The sequence below is a fragment of the Schistocerca nitens genome, chromosome 1 (assembly GCF_023898315.1).
Source record: "Schistocerca nitens isolate TAMUIC-IGC-003100 chromosome 1, iqSchNite1.1, whole genome shotgun sequence".
NCBI classification, from domain to species: Eukaryota; Metazoa; Arthropoda; class Insecta; order Orthoptera; family Acrididae; genus Schistocerca; species Schistocerca nitens.
In genome coordinates, this window is record NC_064614.1 from 982398229 (window position 1) to 982420216 (window position 21988).

The 21988-nt window shown below is 42.6% G+C and overlaps 1 protein-coding gene across 1 annotated transcript in view; it reads right to left on the reverse strand.

Moving 5' to 3' along the window:
- Nucleotides 1-1358: 1358 nt before the first annotated feature.
- LOC126237746 (uncharacterized) overlaps nucleotides 1359-21988 on the reverse strand; it is a 73312-nt gene continuing 52682 nt past the window's right edge. Inside the window, exons 3-4 of the mRNA XM_049947746.1 lie at nucleotides 14011-14376; nucleotides 1359-1728 (exon numbers count right to left, since the gene is read on the reverse strand). Of these exons, the coding sequence (XP_049803703.1) occupies nucleotides 14014-14376 (363 nt within the window). The 3' untranslated portion in view covers nucleotides 1359-1728; nucleotides 14011-14013. The remainder of the gene's footprint in view (nucleotides 1729-14010; nucleotides 14377-21988) is intronic.

Here is a 21988-nt window from a genome sequence, read left to right on the forward strand (position 1 = left end):
AGGAGTTCGTACGCTGCCATTAAGCATGAGTGACTAGACGAAGCCGTAATTTATTAGGAAAGTGATTATAATGTTGGAGCTACTCTCATTTCCAAAAAGGAAAATAACCGACATGTCCAGTGGGAAACCTGGAATGAATAAGACACTGTCTTATAGCAAATATGATTTTGTAAACAAATGAACAGCTCTATTGAACATTCAGTCAGCTGTGGGAAGTAACGAGTGAAAATGGATAGATTAAATAAGGAAAACAAAAAATAATCCGAGTTTAGCAATACGCGCTAAGAAGATGCTGCTTAAGATAAATTTGCATCAATACAGCCATAAAAACATTACTCTTCTAGGAGGAAAAGAACAGTTGGTGAAAAAATATGCATATTACTTCCAGTGCATATTGTAAATCATGATATGTAATCGGTGTTTTGTGTTTTATATTTGTGTTACTAAAAGAAGTTGGTTAGGCCATTGGGAGTACACGACATGCCCAAAAAAATGAATAGAACTTTTTCGAAAATCTGTTATTATATTTAACTAATCGTTTTAATTACTTCAAATATTATTATTGTTTGCTCAATTGATTTGAGTTAGTTTGTAATGAAATAAAAGCATTTTCCATATCTTCAAAAAATTATAAAATCAGTTAACATTAGGTAGGCCATTTGGGTGCACAACCACCTTACTTATGAAGGACAGAGTTCTAGGTGAAAGCCCTATCGTTTACCGAAAATAGCCAGACAGAATGCACTTAGATCGGAAGTGACAAAATAGAAAGCTGAATTCGTAGTTTGCTACGAAGTAAAAGTGGAAAAAAGATTAATTCAGGCTTTATTCTTGGTCAGAATGGCTTGTGTAACGATAATTTGAACTTTGAATCTTCTCAGAATTTCGGTTTCGATAATAAATTGAGTGGTTATTAAACATTTGGATGTTTGACATACTTCTGAGGATGTTGCTGTTAGCGCGTTTCATACACTTAAAGAAGACGACTAGGTCAAATGCAACACAATAATGGGCCAGCAAAAATGAATTTTCTGGATTTTTATCAGGAAAGCAAATGTCAAAATCACAAATATTCGATTTCTCCGGAGAAAAGATTATTAAAATTACTATGCACTGCAAAATATCAGAGTAAGCTTTAAAGATGTGTTCACTACATACCGAGGAAGCAAGATCCATCTTGACGTGTCCCTAGGAAATATTATTTCTGTGAAATAAATTATCTTTCTGCAAGCAGAAATTTCGTTTTGCAGAAAGCTAGAAATACGATAACGAACGGCAATATTGAAATTCTGGCGTAGTTAGTTGAGGGAGCTATGTGAACATTAAGCCATTTTTTGCCACTAACTGACCGCAACGAGTCATGATATCATTTCATTTTATTTCTTAGCTCATAATGAGTAGCAACTGAATCACAGTTTTGTAATATAAATGAAGCAAGATTTTCTTTTTACACGTCTGTTATCTATATTATTTCTTCATTATCTGTCGCAGAATTGGTCCACCGGCGGTTAGTGCACTGAATTTATCACACAGAACTTGTCGCCCACTAAGTTCACACATGCATTGCTGCTGCGAGGAAACCTTTGTTCCACAAATCGTTGTGAGAGCAAGAAATCGTCTAAATACATTTTGTTCCCTTTGTTTTCATGTTCCTTCAAATGTCGCTGGAGAAGATCGCCTTAGTCCATCACTGCCTACACTCGGTTAGTTACGGCAACTTTGCAATACCTGAAACCGAAAACAAAGCCTTAAATTAGTCAATAATAGAATGAAAGCAACCCCATACAGCACAAGATATAGAAACAGTCACCATCGGCGCTGCAACTCATGTTAACTGGCTTGCCAATGTTATTTTATGCAGTGAATGAACGTCTCTCATTTAACTAGTTTTCATTTTCCTACAGATGAAGAAAGTTGATGTAGCTTATTTCTAATAAGCCGTTTAAGTCGACAGATTTTCCTTCAGTGAGAAATTAGCTCACATTAGATGAATTACATGTTGAACACAAGATTGAGAGATCTCAGGTTTTCCAGATGTTCTAATATGGCAATCTGTGAATTGGCTGTGAAGTTTGCAGTGTAAATACACTCCTGGAAATGGAAAAAAGAACACATTGACACCGGTGTGTCAGACCCACCATACTTGCTCCGGACACTGCGAGAGGGCTGTACAAGCAATGATCACACGCACGGCACAGCGGACACACCAGGAACCGCGGTGTTGGCCGTCGAATGGCGCTAGCTGCGCAGCATTTGTGCACCACCGCCGTCAGTGTCAGCCAGTTTGCCGTGGCATACGGAGCTCCATCGCAGTCTTTAACACTGGTAGCATGCCGCGACAGCGTGGACGTGAACCGTATGTGCAGTTGACGGACTTTGAGCGAGGGCGTATAGTGGGCATGCGGGAGGCCGGGTGGACGTACCGCCGAATTGCTCAACACGTGGGGCGTGAGGTCTCCACAGTACATCGATGTTGTCGCCAGTGGTCGGCGGAAGGTGCACTGCACGTGCCCGTCGACCTGGGACCGGACCGCAGCGACGCACGGATGCACGCCAAGACCGTAGGATCCTACGCAGCGCCGTAGGGGACCGCACCGCCACTTCCCAGCAAATTAGGGACACTGTTGCTCCTGGGGTATCGGCGAGGACCATTCGCAACCGTCTCCATGAAGCTGGGCTACGGTCCCGCACACCGTTAGGCCGTCTTCCGCTCACGCCCCAACATCGTGCAGCCCGCCTCCAGTGGTGTCGCGACAGGCGTGAATGGAGGGACGAATGGAGACGTGTCGTCTTCAGCGATGAGAGTCGCTTCTGCCTTGGTGCCAATGATGGTCGTATGCGTGTTTGGCGCCGTGCAGGTGAGCGCCACAATCAGGACTGCATACGACCGAGGCACACAGGGCCAACACCCGGCATCATGGTGTGGGGAGCGATCTCCTACACTGGCCGTACACCACTGCTGATCGTCGAGGGGACACTGAATAGAGCACGGTACATCCAAACCGTCATCGAACCCATCGTTCTACCATTCCTAGACCGGCAAGGGAACTTGCTGTTCCAACAGGACAATGCACGTCCGCATGTATCCCGTGGCACCCAACGTGCTCTAGAAGGTGTAAGTCAACTACCCTGGCCAGCAAGATCTCCGGATCTGTCCCCCATTGAGCATGTTTGGGTCTGCACGTCCAGCACGAACGCTGGTCCAACTGAGGCGCCAGGTGGAAATGGCATGGCAAGCCGTCCCACAGGAGTACATCCAGCATCTCTACGATCGTCTCCATGGGAGAATAGCAGCCTGCATTGCTGCGAAAGGTGGATATACACTGTACTAGTGCCGACATTGTGCATGCTCTGTTGCCTGTGTCTATGTGCCTGTGGTTCCGTCAGTGTGATCATGTGATGTATCTGACCCCAGGAATGTGTCAATAAAGTTTCCCCTTCCTGGGACAATGAATTCACGGTGTTCTTATTTCAATTTCCAGGAGTGTATATAGGAAGATATGCATCACTGTAGGCACGACAATACACAGGGTGGAGAAAACACCACAAACACATTCTATGGCTAAATATGGTGCAGGGAAACCAGGCGAGATGCGACTGTCTGCCATGGTGCTCTACAAACAAGTCCTGGACGATGGAAGCAGTGTGAACTGGTCCACTGTGGATCAAAAATTGCACCACAGGAGGCGCCTGATTAATCAAAATGGTCAAATAATCCTTGGCAGTAATATGACCTTGCAGAGTAGTTTTGAGTCCCATGAAATACCACAATATGGCTGCCCACATCATCACCGAACCCTCATCATGTTTCACTCTTGGGACATAACGTCGGCCATAAATTTGGAAACAGTGTGCAAGAAGACTCAGCCCACCAAATGACTTCCTTCCACTACTTCTTACCACATACGTTTTCTCGTTACAGGCATTTGCATAACTCATGGGTGATCTCGAAATTCCAGGTAGCCCTGTAATTCCCAGCACCGTATTGTTCTGATGGTGACTGGATTCACGAGTGCGACATTCAGTTCTGCAGTGACATTTGAGGTTACCGTCCTCTTATTTTACCTCACAATCCTCTTCAACGACAGTCTGGCACGATCACTCAACGCACAGTTTCACCCCGTGTTATGACGCAGCGCGTGGAGTTTTACTGCTTTTCGTGTATGCGGTATAAATTTTCGATATCGCACTTCTTGAAAAATCAGCAATTCGGCTGGTTACGGTAGCACCCACCATACAAGGATCAACGAATTCCCCACGTTCGAATGCAGTTAGCTCTGACATAATGCGCCCTAAACTACACAGAACGCTCTTCTGTCCACGACTGACACTTGTAGCGTATTGAGGAGATTGCACAGGTGCCGTTCGTGGTCAACTACTGTGTAACAACACAAGCTGGTAGCATCTACGTGCTTTTCTCGCAGTGTTTCCTTATTTCCTTACAGCCTCTGTTCATCGATTAAAGATCATATTTATCATGTTCACTCAGTGTTCCTGTGACTGAACGTTATTACAGTTATAAAATAAAATGTTATACCCTCGTATCGAATTGTAAAACATGCTGCTGGCCACTATCTACTATGGATTTCTAACCATTTTGTTCATGGAGTGATTTCCATTATTCATTTTTGTATTACGTGTAACTGTGTTCCTCACAATATTATTTGAAATAAATTCAACTGATTGTTAGATATTCATATTATTCTATGCAATATACCTTCATATCACACATACATACGATCTGAAAATAAGTTATGCTGTCTGGTTTCAGACTTTTAATGTAGTGATTACTTTGACTAAAACTACACATTCTACGTATTCACTTGTTTCAATTTGTTGCTGCAGATATTTAGGCCGAAAAGCGCGTAAGCACTCCCTTATATACCGACCAGCTGTCTATTCTTTATGTACATGACCCTAGAAGTATTCTCACTGACAATGCGTTTTCTTCACGGTCTCTTGATCTGTTAGTATGTTTGCTACTACTGATATTTATATGTCTCTATTTTACCACATAAGCTTCATTATCTCCTCCTTCTTCTTCTTTAATTTTTTCCATATAGGTTAGTCGTTTTCTCCTTCCAGTAGTCTCGGTTATTCTAATCGAAAGCCGTTAACCTCTTTTCATCTATTACTCGATCAGTGTATAATTCGTACGACAAAGGCGGGCGTCTCTTCTCGGGGCCCACATTAGCAAACTTCTTATGTCGCCTGTCACTATTTACTCTTTTAACAAGCCCAACCACTGAAGGTTTTTATTCTCAAGTCTGCTTGTTATGGACTGTGTCACTTGCAGTTGTCTCGTACTTTAGATGTTTTGACCTTGTCTTCACTGGTGACCTGTAGGCACCTTCTCGTAGACACCGACGGAAAAAAATCGCAGCACAACAAGGCAATTAATGTAGAGTAATTAAATGTTGGGAATGCTTTTCTCTAGGTTACATTTTTAAATGATTAACGTCCGAAGATCACAGGTTAATGTAAGCGCGAGATAAGACACTGAAAAATTGAAATAGTGGTACATTAGTAACTGGGGTAACCATCAGAATGTTGAATGCAAGCATGCTGTCGTGGATGCACATGTACCGTGTGTCAGTTTGCGAGATAGAGTTCCATGCCTGTTACACATGGTCGATCAATACAGGAACGGTTAGTATTGTTTGTGGATGACGATGGAGTTGTCGTCCAACGATGTCCAAAATGTGCTTGATTGGAGGCAGATCTGACGATTAAGCAGGGCAAGGCAAGAGCACGTTTGTTTACAACAGTGAATACGGGTGAGCATTATCCTCCTGGAAAACGCCCTCTGGAATGCCGTTCATGAATGGCAGTACGAAAGGCCGAATCACGAGACTGACGTACAAATTGGCAGTCAGGGTGCACGGGATAACCGCGAGGGTGCTCCTGGTGTCCGAATCACGAGACTGACGTACAAATTGGCAGTCAGGGTGCACGGGATAACCGCGAGGGTGCTCCTGGTGTCATGAGAAATCGTACCCCAGACCATAAGTCCAGGTGTAGGTCCAGTCTGTCTAGCACGCAGACAGATTGATTGCAGGCCTTCACCCTAGTCTCCTAACCAGCAAACGACCATCACTAGCAGCGAGGCAGAACCAGTTTTCCTCAGAAAACACAACAATCTCCACACTGCCCTCCAATGAGCTCTCACTTGACACCACTGAAGTCAAAAACGGTCGATGCGTTGGGTCTGTGGAACACAAGCTACAGATCGTCTGGATCGGAGCTGTCCTTGAAGTAAGTGTTTTGTAACAGTTCTATGAGTCACTGTGGTGCCAACTGCTGATCAAACGGCTGCTGCAGATGAAGTACGATGCGCCAGACCCATGTGCCGAATACGATGACCTTCTCTGTCAGTAGTACCAAGTGGCCATCTAGAGCCCAGTCTTCTTGTGACAGTACATTCTCGTGACCACCACTATCAGAAATAACGTACAGTGGCTACATCCCTACCAAGAAAGGACATCGAGCTTCTAGCTGCCCTAGTGCATTACCTCGTTGACACTAATCGAGGTGTTGATAATGGCGCCTTGTCGACTTAAAGGCATACTGGCCTAACTGAACTCCCCTCGTCCAGTCTCAAAGGTAACTAATGCTCACTACCTTTACAGCGTGTATTTAAAGCAAACCTGATTTGAATCCTCATGATGGCGCTAGTAGTACGACTGGTGCGAAATATAAATAGACATCATTATTTAGATGTAGAAACACGGCTACCGACTTTCGTTTATGCGCGCAACTTCTTGGTGTTGCGATTTACATACACGCTCATTAATTAAGGATAATGCTGATATATGGTGAAACAACGCTCTGGTGTGTGGTTTGCGGGTTTAAATCAGCTCAGGGGTATGACCATGGCGTGCATTTGACCTGCGGACGTCGCACGGTGGCGCTGGCAGCAGTCCACATACGCAGAGGTGTGTTGGTGCATGTCGGAGTACGGTGCAGCGAGTAAGTGTGCAGACGTTTTCGGACGTGCTAATGGTGACTGTGTGTCTAAAACGGCCCAAAGAACACATATTGATGACGTTATGAGGGGTAGAATACTAGGGCGACTGGAGGCTGGTCAAATACAGCAGGTAGTAGCAGGAGCCCTCCGTGTGACACAAAGTGTGATCTCAAGATTATGGCAACGATTCCAGCAGACAGGAAACGTGTCCAGGTGCTACAGTACTGGACGTTCACAGTGTGCAAAACCACAAGTAGACCGATATCTCACCATCAGTGCCCACAGAGGGCCACGGAGTACTGCAGGTAGCCTTACTTGGGACCTTACGGCAGGCACTGGAACAGTCGTCTACAGACACACAGTCTACAAACGACTGAACAAACATAGTTTATTCGCCTGAAGACCTGCAAGGTGCATTCCCCTGCTTTGGTTTCAGTATCTTTGTCACAGGTACTGTAACTGGAACAAGCAACAATACTTGTAAAATTTCGACATATTCATTATTAATTCTTTTAACATTTATGCACACTGTAGATACTAAGATGGGCACTGATGGCTGAAAAATGTTATTTCTTTTGAAATTTTATGTGACTGCGCTAGCGAATAAATTGTTGGGGAAAAGTATTTAGACAAGCAGAAATTAATGTACGGCGATAGACTCGCACCCATGTGGTAATGTAGTTAAAACTATTAGACTGGTGTATGGAATAAAAATAATATTATACCTATATTTGCGTTAAGTCATTGCATTATATACTAAACAACAATTAACACTATTAGCGTAATTTAAATTTACAGACCTACACTAAACAATAGTTAACACAATTAGCATGTAGGTAAATTACCAGACGCAGTTAATCACTTTCTATGTATTCTATCTTACATCATTGCACCAGTAAATTGCGTTTTATGGAGTTTATGGTCCAAATATGTACGCAGCCGATAGGAAAAGCAGCATTATTTTCATCTGGTTTCCATCGCACAGATCACCATTGGATATCCTCTATAATGACAAGAAAAGGAATGACAATAAATTTAATCACCTCAGCGGAATAATACATCACGCTAATACAAAGCAACACCTGTTGTAACTTTGAAAATAGCGTTAATTCACTCATGAAGGCAGTCCACAGGTGTCTTCAGAGATGCATTGTCCACTTGGAGCAATTTGTTCATGATTATATCCTGTAGAACTACCAAATTGAGACGTTGATTGGTACGTTTCATCATCTTTTCTCATATTACAAGTTGTGGCTGTCAACAGCATACTCATCAGAAAGATGTAGAAGAAAAGCCACCACTTGGCGTTGAAATAAACATGCAGATTCATGTTGATGCTAACTTGATTGGGCCAATGGGACATTCCATGCTGTGTTTGATTTGTGCAAAAGCAAAACAAAGAATAATCTGATCATGTATCATGTCTGCAATTCAGTGTCTGTGTCACTTGCTGGTTGAAGACGTGGTGCTGTGAGCAATGGCCTTTTGCTAGGCATCCATGTACACATGCTTATTACATGCAGTTTCCATAGCAATGTTCACTCAGAAACTGGTTGAAATGGAGAGCATCAATCCCTTTAAACTGAAAACTATCATCATCATCAAGGTTTGATACTCAACTCTCCATCACTCAGAATATCTTATGGCCACTGTTATTACGTCTTGTTAGTTAGCTGTGAGTGGCACATAACTTTTTGGAGATTCTTGGACAGTCCACACTGGTACACCAACAGGTAGGGCAGTTTCATACGAATTTCAATTTGGGATGCTTTCTTGAAACACGAAGACATTACTGCACATTGTTCAGACTTGAATGACAACAGGTGTTCATCAATGGTTCCATCTTAAAACTGTATTTCAACAGTTTTTCTCTTCTATCTACACATGTTATTTGATTTGACAAGGTGTACAAACGTATGTGTTACAACCAGCTCATAAATTCTCCACACCTAGACCACATTGGTCTCTTCTACAGTACATTTTGTCCCTGCATCCCACAGTCGACCCCCATCCCTGAGAATCCTTGTCTGCTACCTGGCATATTTCAGCACATCCTGTAAGAGATGATTTCTTATTTACATTTTTATTCAATTAATGAGTTGTCTATGTATGTATGTTGTTCTTTGGTTGACATAAATCTGGTAATAAACAGTAAAAGGTGTGCTCTGTATGTTGTCAACAGGGTGTTGAAAAAATCAGTGCCCAAACTAACAAGGATGATAAACAAGACAAAAGCAAATATATTTTGTAAAGCAACCATGTGTATGAAACCGATACTGTGTGAACACTGAGCATGGATAAGTAATGTAGACATAGAGCAAATAAAAGTCAATGTGTCTAATGTAGTTACACCATATGTTAGGTTGCGTATGTAGCATGCTGCGATGTCATACCGTCGGACACTGAGTCAGTAAACAGTAGGTAGCACTAGCGCTTACATGACAGCTGCTTTGTCATTGTGCAGCACTCCACATGTGGACGACCTGTACATTGACTAGCCAATTCTCGGACCTCACCCTATCAGACTTCTTTCCCTGGGGCTACATTAAAGCTGAGGTGTATTCTACATTGACTCGGAGGTGGAATTTGTTGCAAGAATGCTTTTAGCAGCCATACAAATCCAGGATGCACCAGGAATTTTCATGAGAACATGAGACTTTCTCCTGTGTCTATAACAGCTCTGCACTGAGGTTAATGGTACTCATTTGAACATTTTTTGTAAATTGATGGTGAGCAGAACAATAAAACATTTAACACCATTTTATTGTCAAACACACGTAATAAACTCTTGATTATTCAATACTCTAAGAATATGGATTTCCAACATATGATTGCTTTTTTTTTGTCATCAGTCTTCTGATTGGTATGGTGCGGCCCACCACGAATTACTTTCCTGCGCCAACCTCTTCATCTCAGAGCAGCAGTTGCAACCTATGTTCTCAGTTATTTGCTGTGTGTATTCCAATCTCTATCTTTCTCTACAGTTTTTACCCTCTACAGCTCCCTCTAGTACCATCGCAGTCATTCTCTCATGTCTTAATAAAAGTTCTATCATCCTGTCCCATCTCCTTATCAGTGTTTTCCACATATTCCTTTCCTCTCCGATTCTGCGTAAAACCTCCTCATTCCTTACCTTATCATTCCACCTAATTTTCAACATTCGTCTGTAGAATCACATCTCAAATTCTTCGAGTCTCTTCTGTTCCGGTTTTCCCACAATCCATGCTTCAATACGATACAGAGCTTTACTCCAAATGTACATTCTCAGAAATTTTTTCCTCAAATTAAGGCCGATATTTGGTATTAGTAGACTTCTCTTGGGCGGGAATGCCTTTTTTGTCCTAGCTAGTCTGCCTTCGATGTCCTCCTTGCTCCGTACGTAATTGGTTATTTTACTGCCTACGTAGCAGAATTCCTTAACTTCATCTACTTTGTGACCATCAATCCTGATGTTAAGTTTCTCGCTGTTCTCATTTCTACTACTTCTCATTACCTTCGTCTTTCTTCGATTTATTCTCAGTCCATACTATTTACTCAGTAGACTGTTCATTCCACTCAGCAGATCATGTAATTCTTCTTCACTTTCACTCACGATACAATGTCATCAGCAAATCGTATCGTTCCTATCCTTTCACCTTGAATTTTAGTTTCACTCCTGAACCTTCCTTTTATTTCCATCATTTCTTCCTCGATGTACAGATTGAATAGTAGGGGCGAAAGGCTACGTCCTTGTCTTACACCCTTTTTAATACGAGCACTTCGTTCTTGGTGGTCCACTCTCATTATTCCCTCTTGGCTGTTGTACATATAGCTTACCCCTACTTTTCTCAGAATTTCGATCATTTTACATTGTCGAACGCTGTTTTTAGATCGATATATCGTATGAAAGGTCTTGATTTTTCTTTAGCTTTGCTTCCATTATTAATCGCAGCGTCAGAATTGCCTTTATCGTGCCTTTATCTTTCCGAAAGCCAAACTGATCGTCATCTAGCGCATCCTCAATTTTCTTTTCCATTCTTGGGTATATTATTCTTGTAAGCAACTTGGATGCGTGACCTGTTGGGCTGATTGTCCGATAATTCTCGCACTTGGCAGCTATTGCTGTCTTCAGAATTGTGTGAATAATGCTTTTCCGAAAGTCAGATGATATGTCGCCAGACTCAAATATTCTACACACCGAAGTGAATAGTAGTTTTGTTGCCACTTCCCAGAATTATTTTAGAAATTCTGACAGAATGTTATCCATCCCTTCTGCCTTACTTGACCTTAAGTCCTCCAAAGCTCTTTTAAATTCTGATTCTAATACTGGGTCCCTGTCTCTTCTAAATCGACCCCTGTTTCTTCTTCTAACACATCAGACAAATCTTCCCCCTCATTCAGGCTTTCAATGTATTTTTTCCACCTATTCACTCTCTCCTCTGCATTTAACTGTGGAATTCCTGTTGCACTCTTAATGTTATCACCCTTGCTTTTAATGTCACTGAAGGTTGTTTTAACTTTCCTGTATGCTGAGTCTGTGCTTCTGACAATAATTTCTTTTTTGGTGTCTTCATATTTTTCCTGCAGCCATTTCGTCTTAGCTTCCCTGCACCTTCTATTTATTTCCTTCCTCAGCGACTTGTTTTCTCTATTCCTGAGTTCTGCAGAACATTTTTGTACCTCCACCTTTCATCAATCAAGTGAAGTATTTCTTTGTTACCCATGGTTTCTTGCCAGTTACCTTCTTTGTACCTATGTTTTCCTTCCCAACTTCTATGATGGTCCTTTTTAGAGATGTCCATTCCTCTTCAACCGTACTGCCTCCTGAGATGTTCCTTATTGCTTTATCTATAGCCTTAGTGAACTTCAACCATATGTTGTCATTCATTAGTACTCCCGTATCCCACTTCCTCGTGTATCTGATTTCGGAATCTCTGTCTGAGCATGATGTAATCTGAAATCTTCCCGCATCACCCGGCGTTTTCCAAATATACCTCCTCCTCTTGTGATTCTTGAACAGGGTATTCGCTATTACTAGCTGAAACTTGTTACAAACCTCAATTAGTCTGCATTCCACTCCCCCGTGACTATTGGATTTTCATCCCCCTTTACATACTGTATCACCCTTTCAATAACCTCTCTGTCTCTTCATCTTCAGCTTGCGATGTCGGCATGTATACCTCAACTATCGTTGTCGATGTTGGTATGCTGTCGCTTCTGATAAGAACACGTCACTGAACTGTTCACAGAAACACGCTATCTGCCCTACCTTCCTATTCATAACGATTCCTACTGATGTTACACCAATTTCTGCTGCTGTTCATATTATGCTATACTTATCTCTTCTTTCCACTTCGCTGACCCCCTACTATATCTAGATTGAGTTTTTGTATTTCCATTTTCAGATTTTCTGGTTTCCCTACCACGTTCAGGCATCTGACATTCCACTTCCCGATTCGTGAAACGTTTTTCTTTCATTGGTTATTCAATCTTTTTCTCATGGTAACCTCCTCCTTGGCAGTTCCCTCCCGAATATTCCAATGGGGGACTATCCCGGAATCTTTTGCGAATGATCATCATGACCTTCTTCAATTACAGGCCGCATGTCCTGTGGATACATGCTACGTGTTTTTAATGCAGTGGTTTCCATTGCCTTCTGCATCCTCTTGACGTTGACCATTGCTGATTCTTCCACCTTTAGGGGCAGTTTCCCACCCCTAGGACAAGAGAGTGACCTAAACCTCTGTCCTCACCTCTGCCCTCTTTGGCAAGCCCGTTGAGAGAATGAGGGTGACTTTTTATGCCGGAAGTGTTCGGCTGTCAATGCTGATTATTAATCAAAATTTAAGCAGCGGTCGGATTCGAATCCGGCACCAAATACGCTTTGACTATGAATCGAATGTGCTACTCCTAGACCATGGGTGCATCATATGATTGCTTTACAAAAGGTATTTATTTTTGTTTCTGTCACTATCGCTGTTAGCTTGGGCACTGAATTTTTGTACACACTGTCTGTTGTTGTTGTTGTGGTCTTCAGTCCTGAAACTGATTTGATGCAGTTCTCCATGCTACTCTATCCTGTGCAAGCTTCTTCATCTCTCAGTACTTACTGCAACCTACATCCTTCTGAATCTACTTAGTGTATTCATCTCTTGGTCTCCCTCTACGATTTTAACCCCCACACACTGTCTATTCGTGCAAATTTTGGCCATGACTGTATGCAATACATGATACAGAAAGATCTATTTGGTATTTGACGTAATGTGATATTTGGACACACTAATAACACATCTAGTATTATTCGACGATTCGTTTGTTAAGACAGACCCGCCAGGTTAGCCGAGAGCGCTAGTGAGCTGCTTCCTGGACTCAGGTAGGTGCACCGGCCCCGGATCGACTCCGCCCATCGGATTAGTGATGACAGTCGGTGTGCTGGCCAGCCTGGATGTGGTTCTTAGTCGGTTTTCCACATCCCCCTAGCTGAATACCGGGCTGGTTCCGACGTCCCGCCTCAGTTACACGACTCGCAGACATTTGCAACACGTTCGCTCTCATTCATGATTTACGGTAGATGCAGACAGCTGGGGTACACTGATTCCATCCCAGTGGGTATGGGGTGCCGGCAGGAAGGACATCTGGCCACCCTTCCAATTAACCTTGCCTATTGTAACCACGCCGACCCTGCGAAAACTGGGGTACAAAGGCGCAAGCAAAAGAAGAAGAAGTTCTTTTAAGACAGCTATGCTGACATTTGCATGCGGGAGTGAAGTGGTGTGTGCTAATTTCAGGAACTTTAATATGAGTGATCATATATTACCATATTCCATTCTCGAGCGACAACTTTCAGGAGCTTCCACCACACAACGCATCATGATAAAGAAAATGTGCATCACCATTGTTTTGGTGTCAATTTCACTGTTACCATAAATTTTATAATGAAACACTTGGACATCTGCCAGTCCACCCATAATAAAATAAAAGTACGTAACTATTCAATGAAAAAGTCCACTAGTTACGTTACTTATTGACCACTCCAGTATACGCTGTAAAGAATGCCAAGTTACCTGCTACTCCTGTAGGTCCAGCATGTAAATCGCGATCCTGTCGTGCGGCTGTGGCGGCTGCGCCGGCATGTCGGTTTGGCAGTACGGCTTCTCGTAGACGAGCCGCATGCCCGCTTGCCGCGACAGCTTGGCGGAGAATGCGCTGGTGCAGAGGATGAGCGCCAGCGGCAGCCGCAGCTCCTCCTTGGCCATCCGCAGCGACTCCGCCAGCAGCGCCGCAGCCAGTCCGCGGCCGCGCGCGGAACTAGCCACGGCCAGGATGCGCACCTCGAGGGCGCTCCGAGCAGCCGTCTGCGACCACACGTTCGCCTCGGACCACACCGCGCGCAGCACACGCAGCACCGTGCGCAGCACCTCGTCCTGCGGCTGAAACACCGGCACACTCTCCTTTCAGTACAGCCGCAGAGTGGAAATACGTCTGGAGTGAGCTTGAGACGTGCAAAACAGATATTGTGTTGTCACCATGGTCACGTAACAACTGGAAGGTGGAGGTTTGCCCATGATGCTCTCTATAAATTTTGAATGTCATTACATGACTAGTGCTGTAGATTTTATTCGATACCTGAAATAAACTAGGCTCTGTCCTTGTCCACGTGACACAGGTCAGATGTACCTGGTGTTATTAGGAAAGAGACATGTATCAAGCTATCAGGCATCATCCAACTGGGAACTAATTACATGCGGAGTCCCACAAGGTTCCATTTTGGGGCCCTTACTTTTTCTTGTGTATATCAATGACCTTTCATCAGTAACATTACCAGATGCCAAGTTCGTTTTGTTTGCCAATGATACAAACATTGCAATAAATAGCAGATCAAGTGTAGTCTTAGAAAGATCAGTTAATAAAATATTTGTGGACATTAATGACTGGTCCCTAGCCAATTCTTTGTCACTAAACTTTGAAAAAAACCACACTACATGCAGTTGTGAACTTGCAAGGGGTGTCCCACGAGTATATGCCTAACAAACGATGACAAGCAGATAGAAGAAGTGTACAGTGTTAAATTCTTAGGATTACAGCTTGATAAGAAATTCAACTGGGAGGAGCACACCACAGAACTGCTGAAGCGACTTAACAAATCTCTATTTGCAATGCGAATTGTGTCAGACATAGGGGATATAAAAATGAAAACTGCTGGCATACTATGCTTACTTTCATTCCATAATGTCATATGGGATTATTTTTTGGGGTAATTCATCACGCCAAGATAAGGTTTTCCGGGCACAAAAACGTGCATAAGAGTTATAAGTGGTGTGAACTGAAGAACATCCTGCAGAAGCCTGTTTAGGGAACTAGGGATACTAACTACTGCTTCCCAATATATTTATTCCTTAATTAAATTTGTCATTAAAAATATATCATTTTTTCAAACCAACAGCTCAGTTCATGGAATCAATATTAAAAATAAGAATAATCTTCACAAGGATTTAAAGTCACTTAGTCCTGTACAAAAAGGTGTGCATTATTCAGGAACTCACATTTTCAATAACTTGCCATAAAAAGCTTAACAACCAATGAAATTCAGTTTAAGAGACGCCTAAAGCATTTATTGGTGGCCAGCTCCTTCTACTCTGTTGATGAATTTCTCAGTAAAACCAACTGATTTATATATATATATATATATATATATATATATATATATATATATATATATATATATACAATATAATTTCTGCACAATCTCAGTGGAGTAATGTGTTCATTGTAAATATGTGTGTGTGTGTGTAAGTACAATCTAACTTCTGCACCATTTCAGTGCAGTAATGTGTTCATTGTAAATAAGTATTATAGTAGTTGTATTACACGTTTATTACCTTATAAATAAATAAAAATCTTTTTGATTTTAAATTCAGTGCATTAGTAATTGTAAAATGACTCTTTCATATAGTGTTCATTAAAAAATGGCGATCATTCCACTTGGGACCTGTGGTATGGTACATTGGCTTATTAGTTTTAGTTGTAAATATTTTTCATGTATTGTTGTTTTTCTGACATGTTCTACATCCTGGAGGACCTCCTCACTACGGATCAATTGGAATGAAAGTAAATCTAATCCAATCTAATCCAATCTGATCTAACTTTTTCTTTCTGGAACAGCCACAATTAGTTTTAGGTTTTCATGGCACTTTATACAACTGTCGAGTCTGTTCCAATACACTTCTCTACGACGACATGGCAGAATAATTGCATGTATCTTTGAAAATGTCTGGAAAAACACCGAATTTGCCCAACATTGGTGATGATGCGATCTGCCCCTTCATTACTTTACTTCGATATTTGTGCATTTCTGTCCTTTATGTACGTTAGTACATAATTTTGCCTACTGGTAACACACTGGCGTACTTATTTAGCAAATTCCCACTAAACAGAATAATTTACAAGTAGAAACAAATCAAATAACTGTTGAAAACGTGTGTGACATATTTCTCTCTCAAGCGTGCGTCCACATTCCTCCCCGTTCCACTCACAAAGAGCTAAATGGTGTACTACATTGTACATGAACTTCTGATACTGTCGTCCCTCGTAAAATTTATTTTAGCCCTTCAGTGAGATTTGTGAACAGACCATTGTAATAGTATGAAGGTAAGTGGACAATATGACGAAAAGGAAAGAAGTTAGCTGTCCTTTTATGTATTAATATTTATGCATGTTAATCAAATGGTGAAAACAATAAGCAGAAGAAAAAATCGAACAAAGCAGCCGAATTTGTAACAAAATGAGTATACCATATGTGTTTGTGTGTGTGTGTGTGTGTGTGTGTGTGTGTGTGTGTGTGTGTGTGTGTGTATGTGTGTGTGTGTGTGTGTGTGTGAGTGAGTGTGTTTGGTTTTGTTTGTCTTCTTTCTGTTACCCATTAATGTGATACAAACCTAATCTGTTGACTTCCTACTGATTTACCTACAGGTATACTACATATTCCATATGTTGTAGCTTTTATTTATTTCACAGGTTCTTATTATATGTTGCATTTAGCAGATATTTAATTTCTTGTTAACTATCAGTTCTCTGCACTGTGAAGAACACAAACACAGAAACACACACACACACACACACACAGACATACCAGTTTCTTCTATATTGCGTAAAATATGCTATCCAGTTACATTACGTGATCACCTTCCGAAATGCTGAATGACCACCTTTCGGAGTGCTATCCACTGCGGGACGTGCAGGGAAAGAGTCAGTGCGACACTGGAAGGTACCAGCAGGGATGGGACCCATGTCTACTCCAATACAGTGGCCAGCTGCGCTGCGTTTCTGGTCTGAGGATCTATGGCGCGAACAGCCCGACTGAGGTCTTCCCACAGATCCTTGATTGGGTTTAAATCCTCGGAGGGTGGTGGACAGGGTAGAATGCTAAACTCATCCTGGTGCTATTAGAAACACGCACGTAGACTACAAGCCATGTGACACGTTCCTTTGTCCTGCTGGTAGATGAAGTCTTGAAAAGAGAAACGAACTTAAGGCCATTTTCCGACACTTAACGGACGCCTGGTTACATTTTGTTTTTCACCAGTCTTCTGACTTGTTTGACGCGGCCCGCCACGAATTCCTCTCCTCTACCAACCCATTAATCTCACAGAGGCACTTGCAACCAACTTTGTCAATTATTTGCTGGATATGTTCCAATGTTTGTCTTCCTCTGTCTTCCTGTACAGTTTCTGCCCCCTACAGCTCCCTCTGGTACCATGGAAGCCATTCCTTGATGCCTTAACACACGTCCTATCATACTGTCCCATCCCCTTGTCAGTGTTTTCCATATATTCCTGTCCCCTCCGATTCTGCGCAGAACCTCCTCATTCCTTACCTTATCAGTGCATCCAATTTTCAACATTGGTCTGTAGGACCACATCTCAAATGCTTCGATTCTCTTCGGTTCCGGTTTTCCCACAGTCCATCTTTCACAACCATCCGATGCTGTGCTCCAAACGTAAATTCCCAGAAATTTCTTGCTCAAATTAAGGCCTATGGTTGGTGCTAGAAGACTTCTCTTGGCCGGGAATGCCCTTTTTGCCAGTGTTACTTTGCTTTTGATGTCCTCCTTGCTCCGTCCGTCACTGTTTATTTTGCTACCTAGGTAGTAGAATTCCTTAACTTCATCTACTTTTATACTTTCATTGGCTTCCGCGGCCAATCAGTCGGCACAGATGTTTTCCGGGTTTGATACCGCGTCATATTGTTTAAACCTACTGCTGGAGAAAACGAACGTTTCAGCCACGGTTACAGCAGCCTTCTTCTGGATCCACTGGTGCGTTATAGCTATGCAGTGTCCCTAGTATGTAGTTATTACTGCTCGCTGCGCATGTCATTACGTCATAATTTTAAAAAGATAGTTTATTTCGTTTGTCACTTTCAGTATTCTTGGAAGCCTTTGAAACAACGGACCTTGGTTCAGCTCCTTTACACCCACGTTGCTGGTTCAGAAACGTGGACAACACGTTACCTATATGACCTCATGCTGAAACGGAGCCACACAAGTTTCACGAATATTTGAACAACACGCACGGGAAGATGCAATTCACGCTCCAAGTAGATAAGAATGGTGCAGTTCCATTTATAGACGTTGAAGTATACAGGATAACGGAGGGCATACTGGGGCACGGAGTATATCGCAAACCTGCACATACAGACAGGTATCGGCACGCTCAGTCCTACCACCACACAGCGCAGATGAACTCGGTCATGCGTTCATTGGAAATCCGTGCGCAGCGCCTAAATGATGCTCAAAACGTAATATCTGAGCTTAAAAGGCTACGAAAAACGGTTTCTAGCCAATGACTACAGCCATAAGTCGATCCACACAGCATTGTCGACGAATACAGGTAAGCAAGATAAGGAAGAAATAGACAAACTGCAGCCAGCAGTGCGATTACCTTATGTAAAAGATGTTAGTGAACGAATGGGCAAACACTTTCGCCGGGTTGGGGTGCAGCCTGTCTTCTATAGTGGTCGCAGTAAGGACGTGCTAGGCTCCATTAAGGACAAGGTGGCTGTATTACACACTGCAGGCGTGTACAAGGTGGAATGCGAATGTGGAGAGGCATACATCGGCGAGACTGGCAGGCCAATAGCAACGTGCATTCGGGAACACGAGGGCTATATTCGTCTAGAGCAACACAACGAATCTGCAGTGGCAGAACATCAGCAATGTTGCGGAAAAGAAATAAAATTCATCGAAGCCTGTGTGTGGGCCAAGCAGCCGGTTATGACGAAACGAAAAATCGGAGAGGCCATCAAAACACCTTAAGAAAATGTACAGAGACGATGGACTAAGGTTTGCCCAATATTGGCTAGCAGCAATCAGAGGCCAACAGACCGCACTGTCAACACGAGGCGCGAGCACTACCGGCGAGTAACTGGCGCCGGGCGGCCGACGTCCAGCACTTGGTAAACAGGGCCAACTTCGCATTCGCTGGTGACTACCAATCATATCACATAATACAAGACCCAATAGCCAACAGAGGCTACGCTCTCTCTCCACCGCAGTAACCTATTAAAATAAAGAGGCCTCTTTTTAAAATTCTGACGTAATAGCATGCGCACTGAAATACAAAATAACAAAATGTAAGGAACACTGCATAGCCAGAACGCACCAGTAGACCCAGAAGAAGGCCGATGAAACCGTGGCAGAAACATTCGTTTTATCCAGCAGTAGTTTTAAACTATATCACGCGGTACCATACCAGAAAACTTTTATATAGACTTCATTTACTTTGTGACCATCAATCCTGATGTTAAGTTCCTCGCCGTTCTCATTTCTGCTACTACTCATTACTTTCGTCTTTCTTCGATTTACTCTCAATCCATATTTTGTACTCATTAGACTGTTCATTCCACTCAGGAGATCATGAAATTCTACTTCACACTCACTCAGGGTATTAACGTCAGCAGCTAATCGTACTATTAATATCCTCCCACTATGAATTTTAATTCTTGTCCTCAACTTTTCTTTTATTTCCATGATTGCTTCTTCAATTTAAAGAGTGAACAGTAAGGTTACAAGACTAGATCACTGTCTTACATTCTTTTTAATCCAAGCACTTAGTTCTTTGTCGACCACTCTAATTATCCCCTCTTGGCTCTTTTACATATTACACGTTACAAGAGCCAAAGAAACTGGTACACCTGCCTAATATCGTGTAGGGCCCCGCGAGCACGCAGAAATGCTGCAGCATGACGTGGCGTGGATACGACTAATGTCTGAGATAGTGCTGGAGGGAACTTATACCATGAATCCTGCAGGGCTCCATAAATGCGTAAGAGTACGAGGGGGTGGAGATCTCTTCTGAACAGCATATTGCAAAGTATCCCAGATATGCTCAGTAATGTTCATGTCTGGGGAGTTAGATGGCCAGCGGAAGTGTTTAAACTCAGAAGAGTGTTCCTGGAACCACTCTTTAGCAATTGTGGACGTGTGGGTATCGCGTTGTCCTTCTGGAGTAGCACAATGAACATGAATGGATGCAGGTGGCCAGACAGGACTTGCAGATGATCAGACAGGATTCTTACTTAGTGTCGCCTGTCAGTCGTATCTAGATGCATCAGGGGTACCCTATCACTCCAACTGCATATGCTGCACACCATTACAGAGCCTCCACCATAGTGAACATTCCCGTGCTGATATGCTGGATCCATGGACTCGTCAGGTTGTCTCCATACCCACCTAAACGCCTATCCGCTCGATATAGTATGAGACGAGACTCGTCCGACCAGGCAACATGTTTCCAGTCATCAACAGTCCAATGTCGGTGTGGACGGGTCCAGGAGAGGCGTAAAGCTTTGTGTGGTCCAGCCATCAAGAGTACACCAGTGGGCCTTGGGATCCGAAAGCCGATATCGATGATGTTTCGGTGAATGATTCGCACGCTGACACTTGTTGATGGCCCAGAATTGAAATCTGCAGGAATTTTCGGAAGATTTCCACCTCTGTCACATTGAAAGATTCTCTCCAGTCGTCGTTGGTCCCGTACTTGCAGGATCTTTTTCCTGCCGCAGCGGTGTCGGAGATTTGATGTTTTTCCTGAATCCTGATATTCATTATACACTCGTAAATGGTTGTACGGGAAAATCCTTACTATCATCGCTACCTCGGAGATGCTGTGCTGTGCGCCGACTATAACACCACGTTTAAATTCACCTAAATCTTGATAACCTGCCATTGTAGCAGCAGTAACCAATCTATCAACTGAGCCAGACACATGTTGTGTTATATAGGCGTTGCCGATCGTTGCGCCGTTTTCTGCCTGTTTACGTTTCTCTGTATTTGAATACGCATGCCTATATCAGTTTCCTTGGCACTTCAGTGAACTTCAAGGTCCCAAATTTTGATAATAGGTTTCCGGTTAACCTTGTTTCTACCACTATGCATTACCTTAGTTAATTTTCGTTTTATTCTCTATCAATGTTCTGCGAGCAGTATATTAAGTACGTCCTGTAATAATTCTTTCCCGCTTACGTTGAGTGTAGCAATGTCACCAGCGAATCTTACCATCGATATCCTTTCATGCTTGATTTTAATCACATCCCTGAAAATGTCTTTTATTTCAGTCTTTGTTTCTTGGGAAGACTGAACTATTGGGGACAAAAACTGCATCCCAAGGTTACACGTTTTTTAATCAGAGCATTTGGTTCTTGTTTTTCCAGTCTTATTATTCCTTCTTGAAACTTACGCAAATCAAGCCTTTTCCTGTAGCATACAACCAGCTTTTCTGAGAATTTTGAACATCTGGCAGTATTTTACACTGCTGAACTCTTTTTCTTGGTCGACACGTTCTATTAAAGTATCTTCATTTTTGTTGTCTTGCTTCCATTATCAAGCGCAATGCGTCTCTGGAGCCGTTATCTGTCATTAAGCCGAATTCAGCACCATGTAACAGAATCTCGATTTTCTTCTCCATTCTTCTACACATTGTTCTTGTAGACACGTTCAATGCAAAAAACCATTACTATGACTATGCAGTACTCACTTTTATCTGC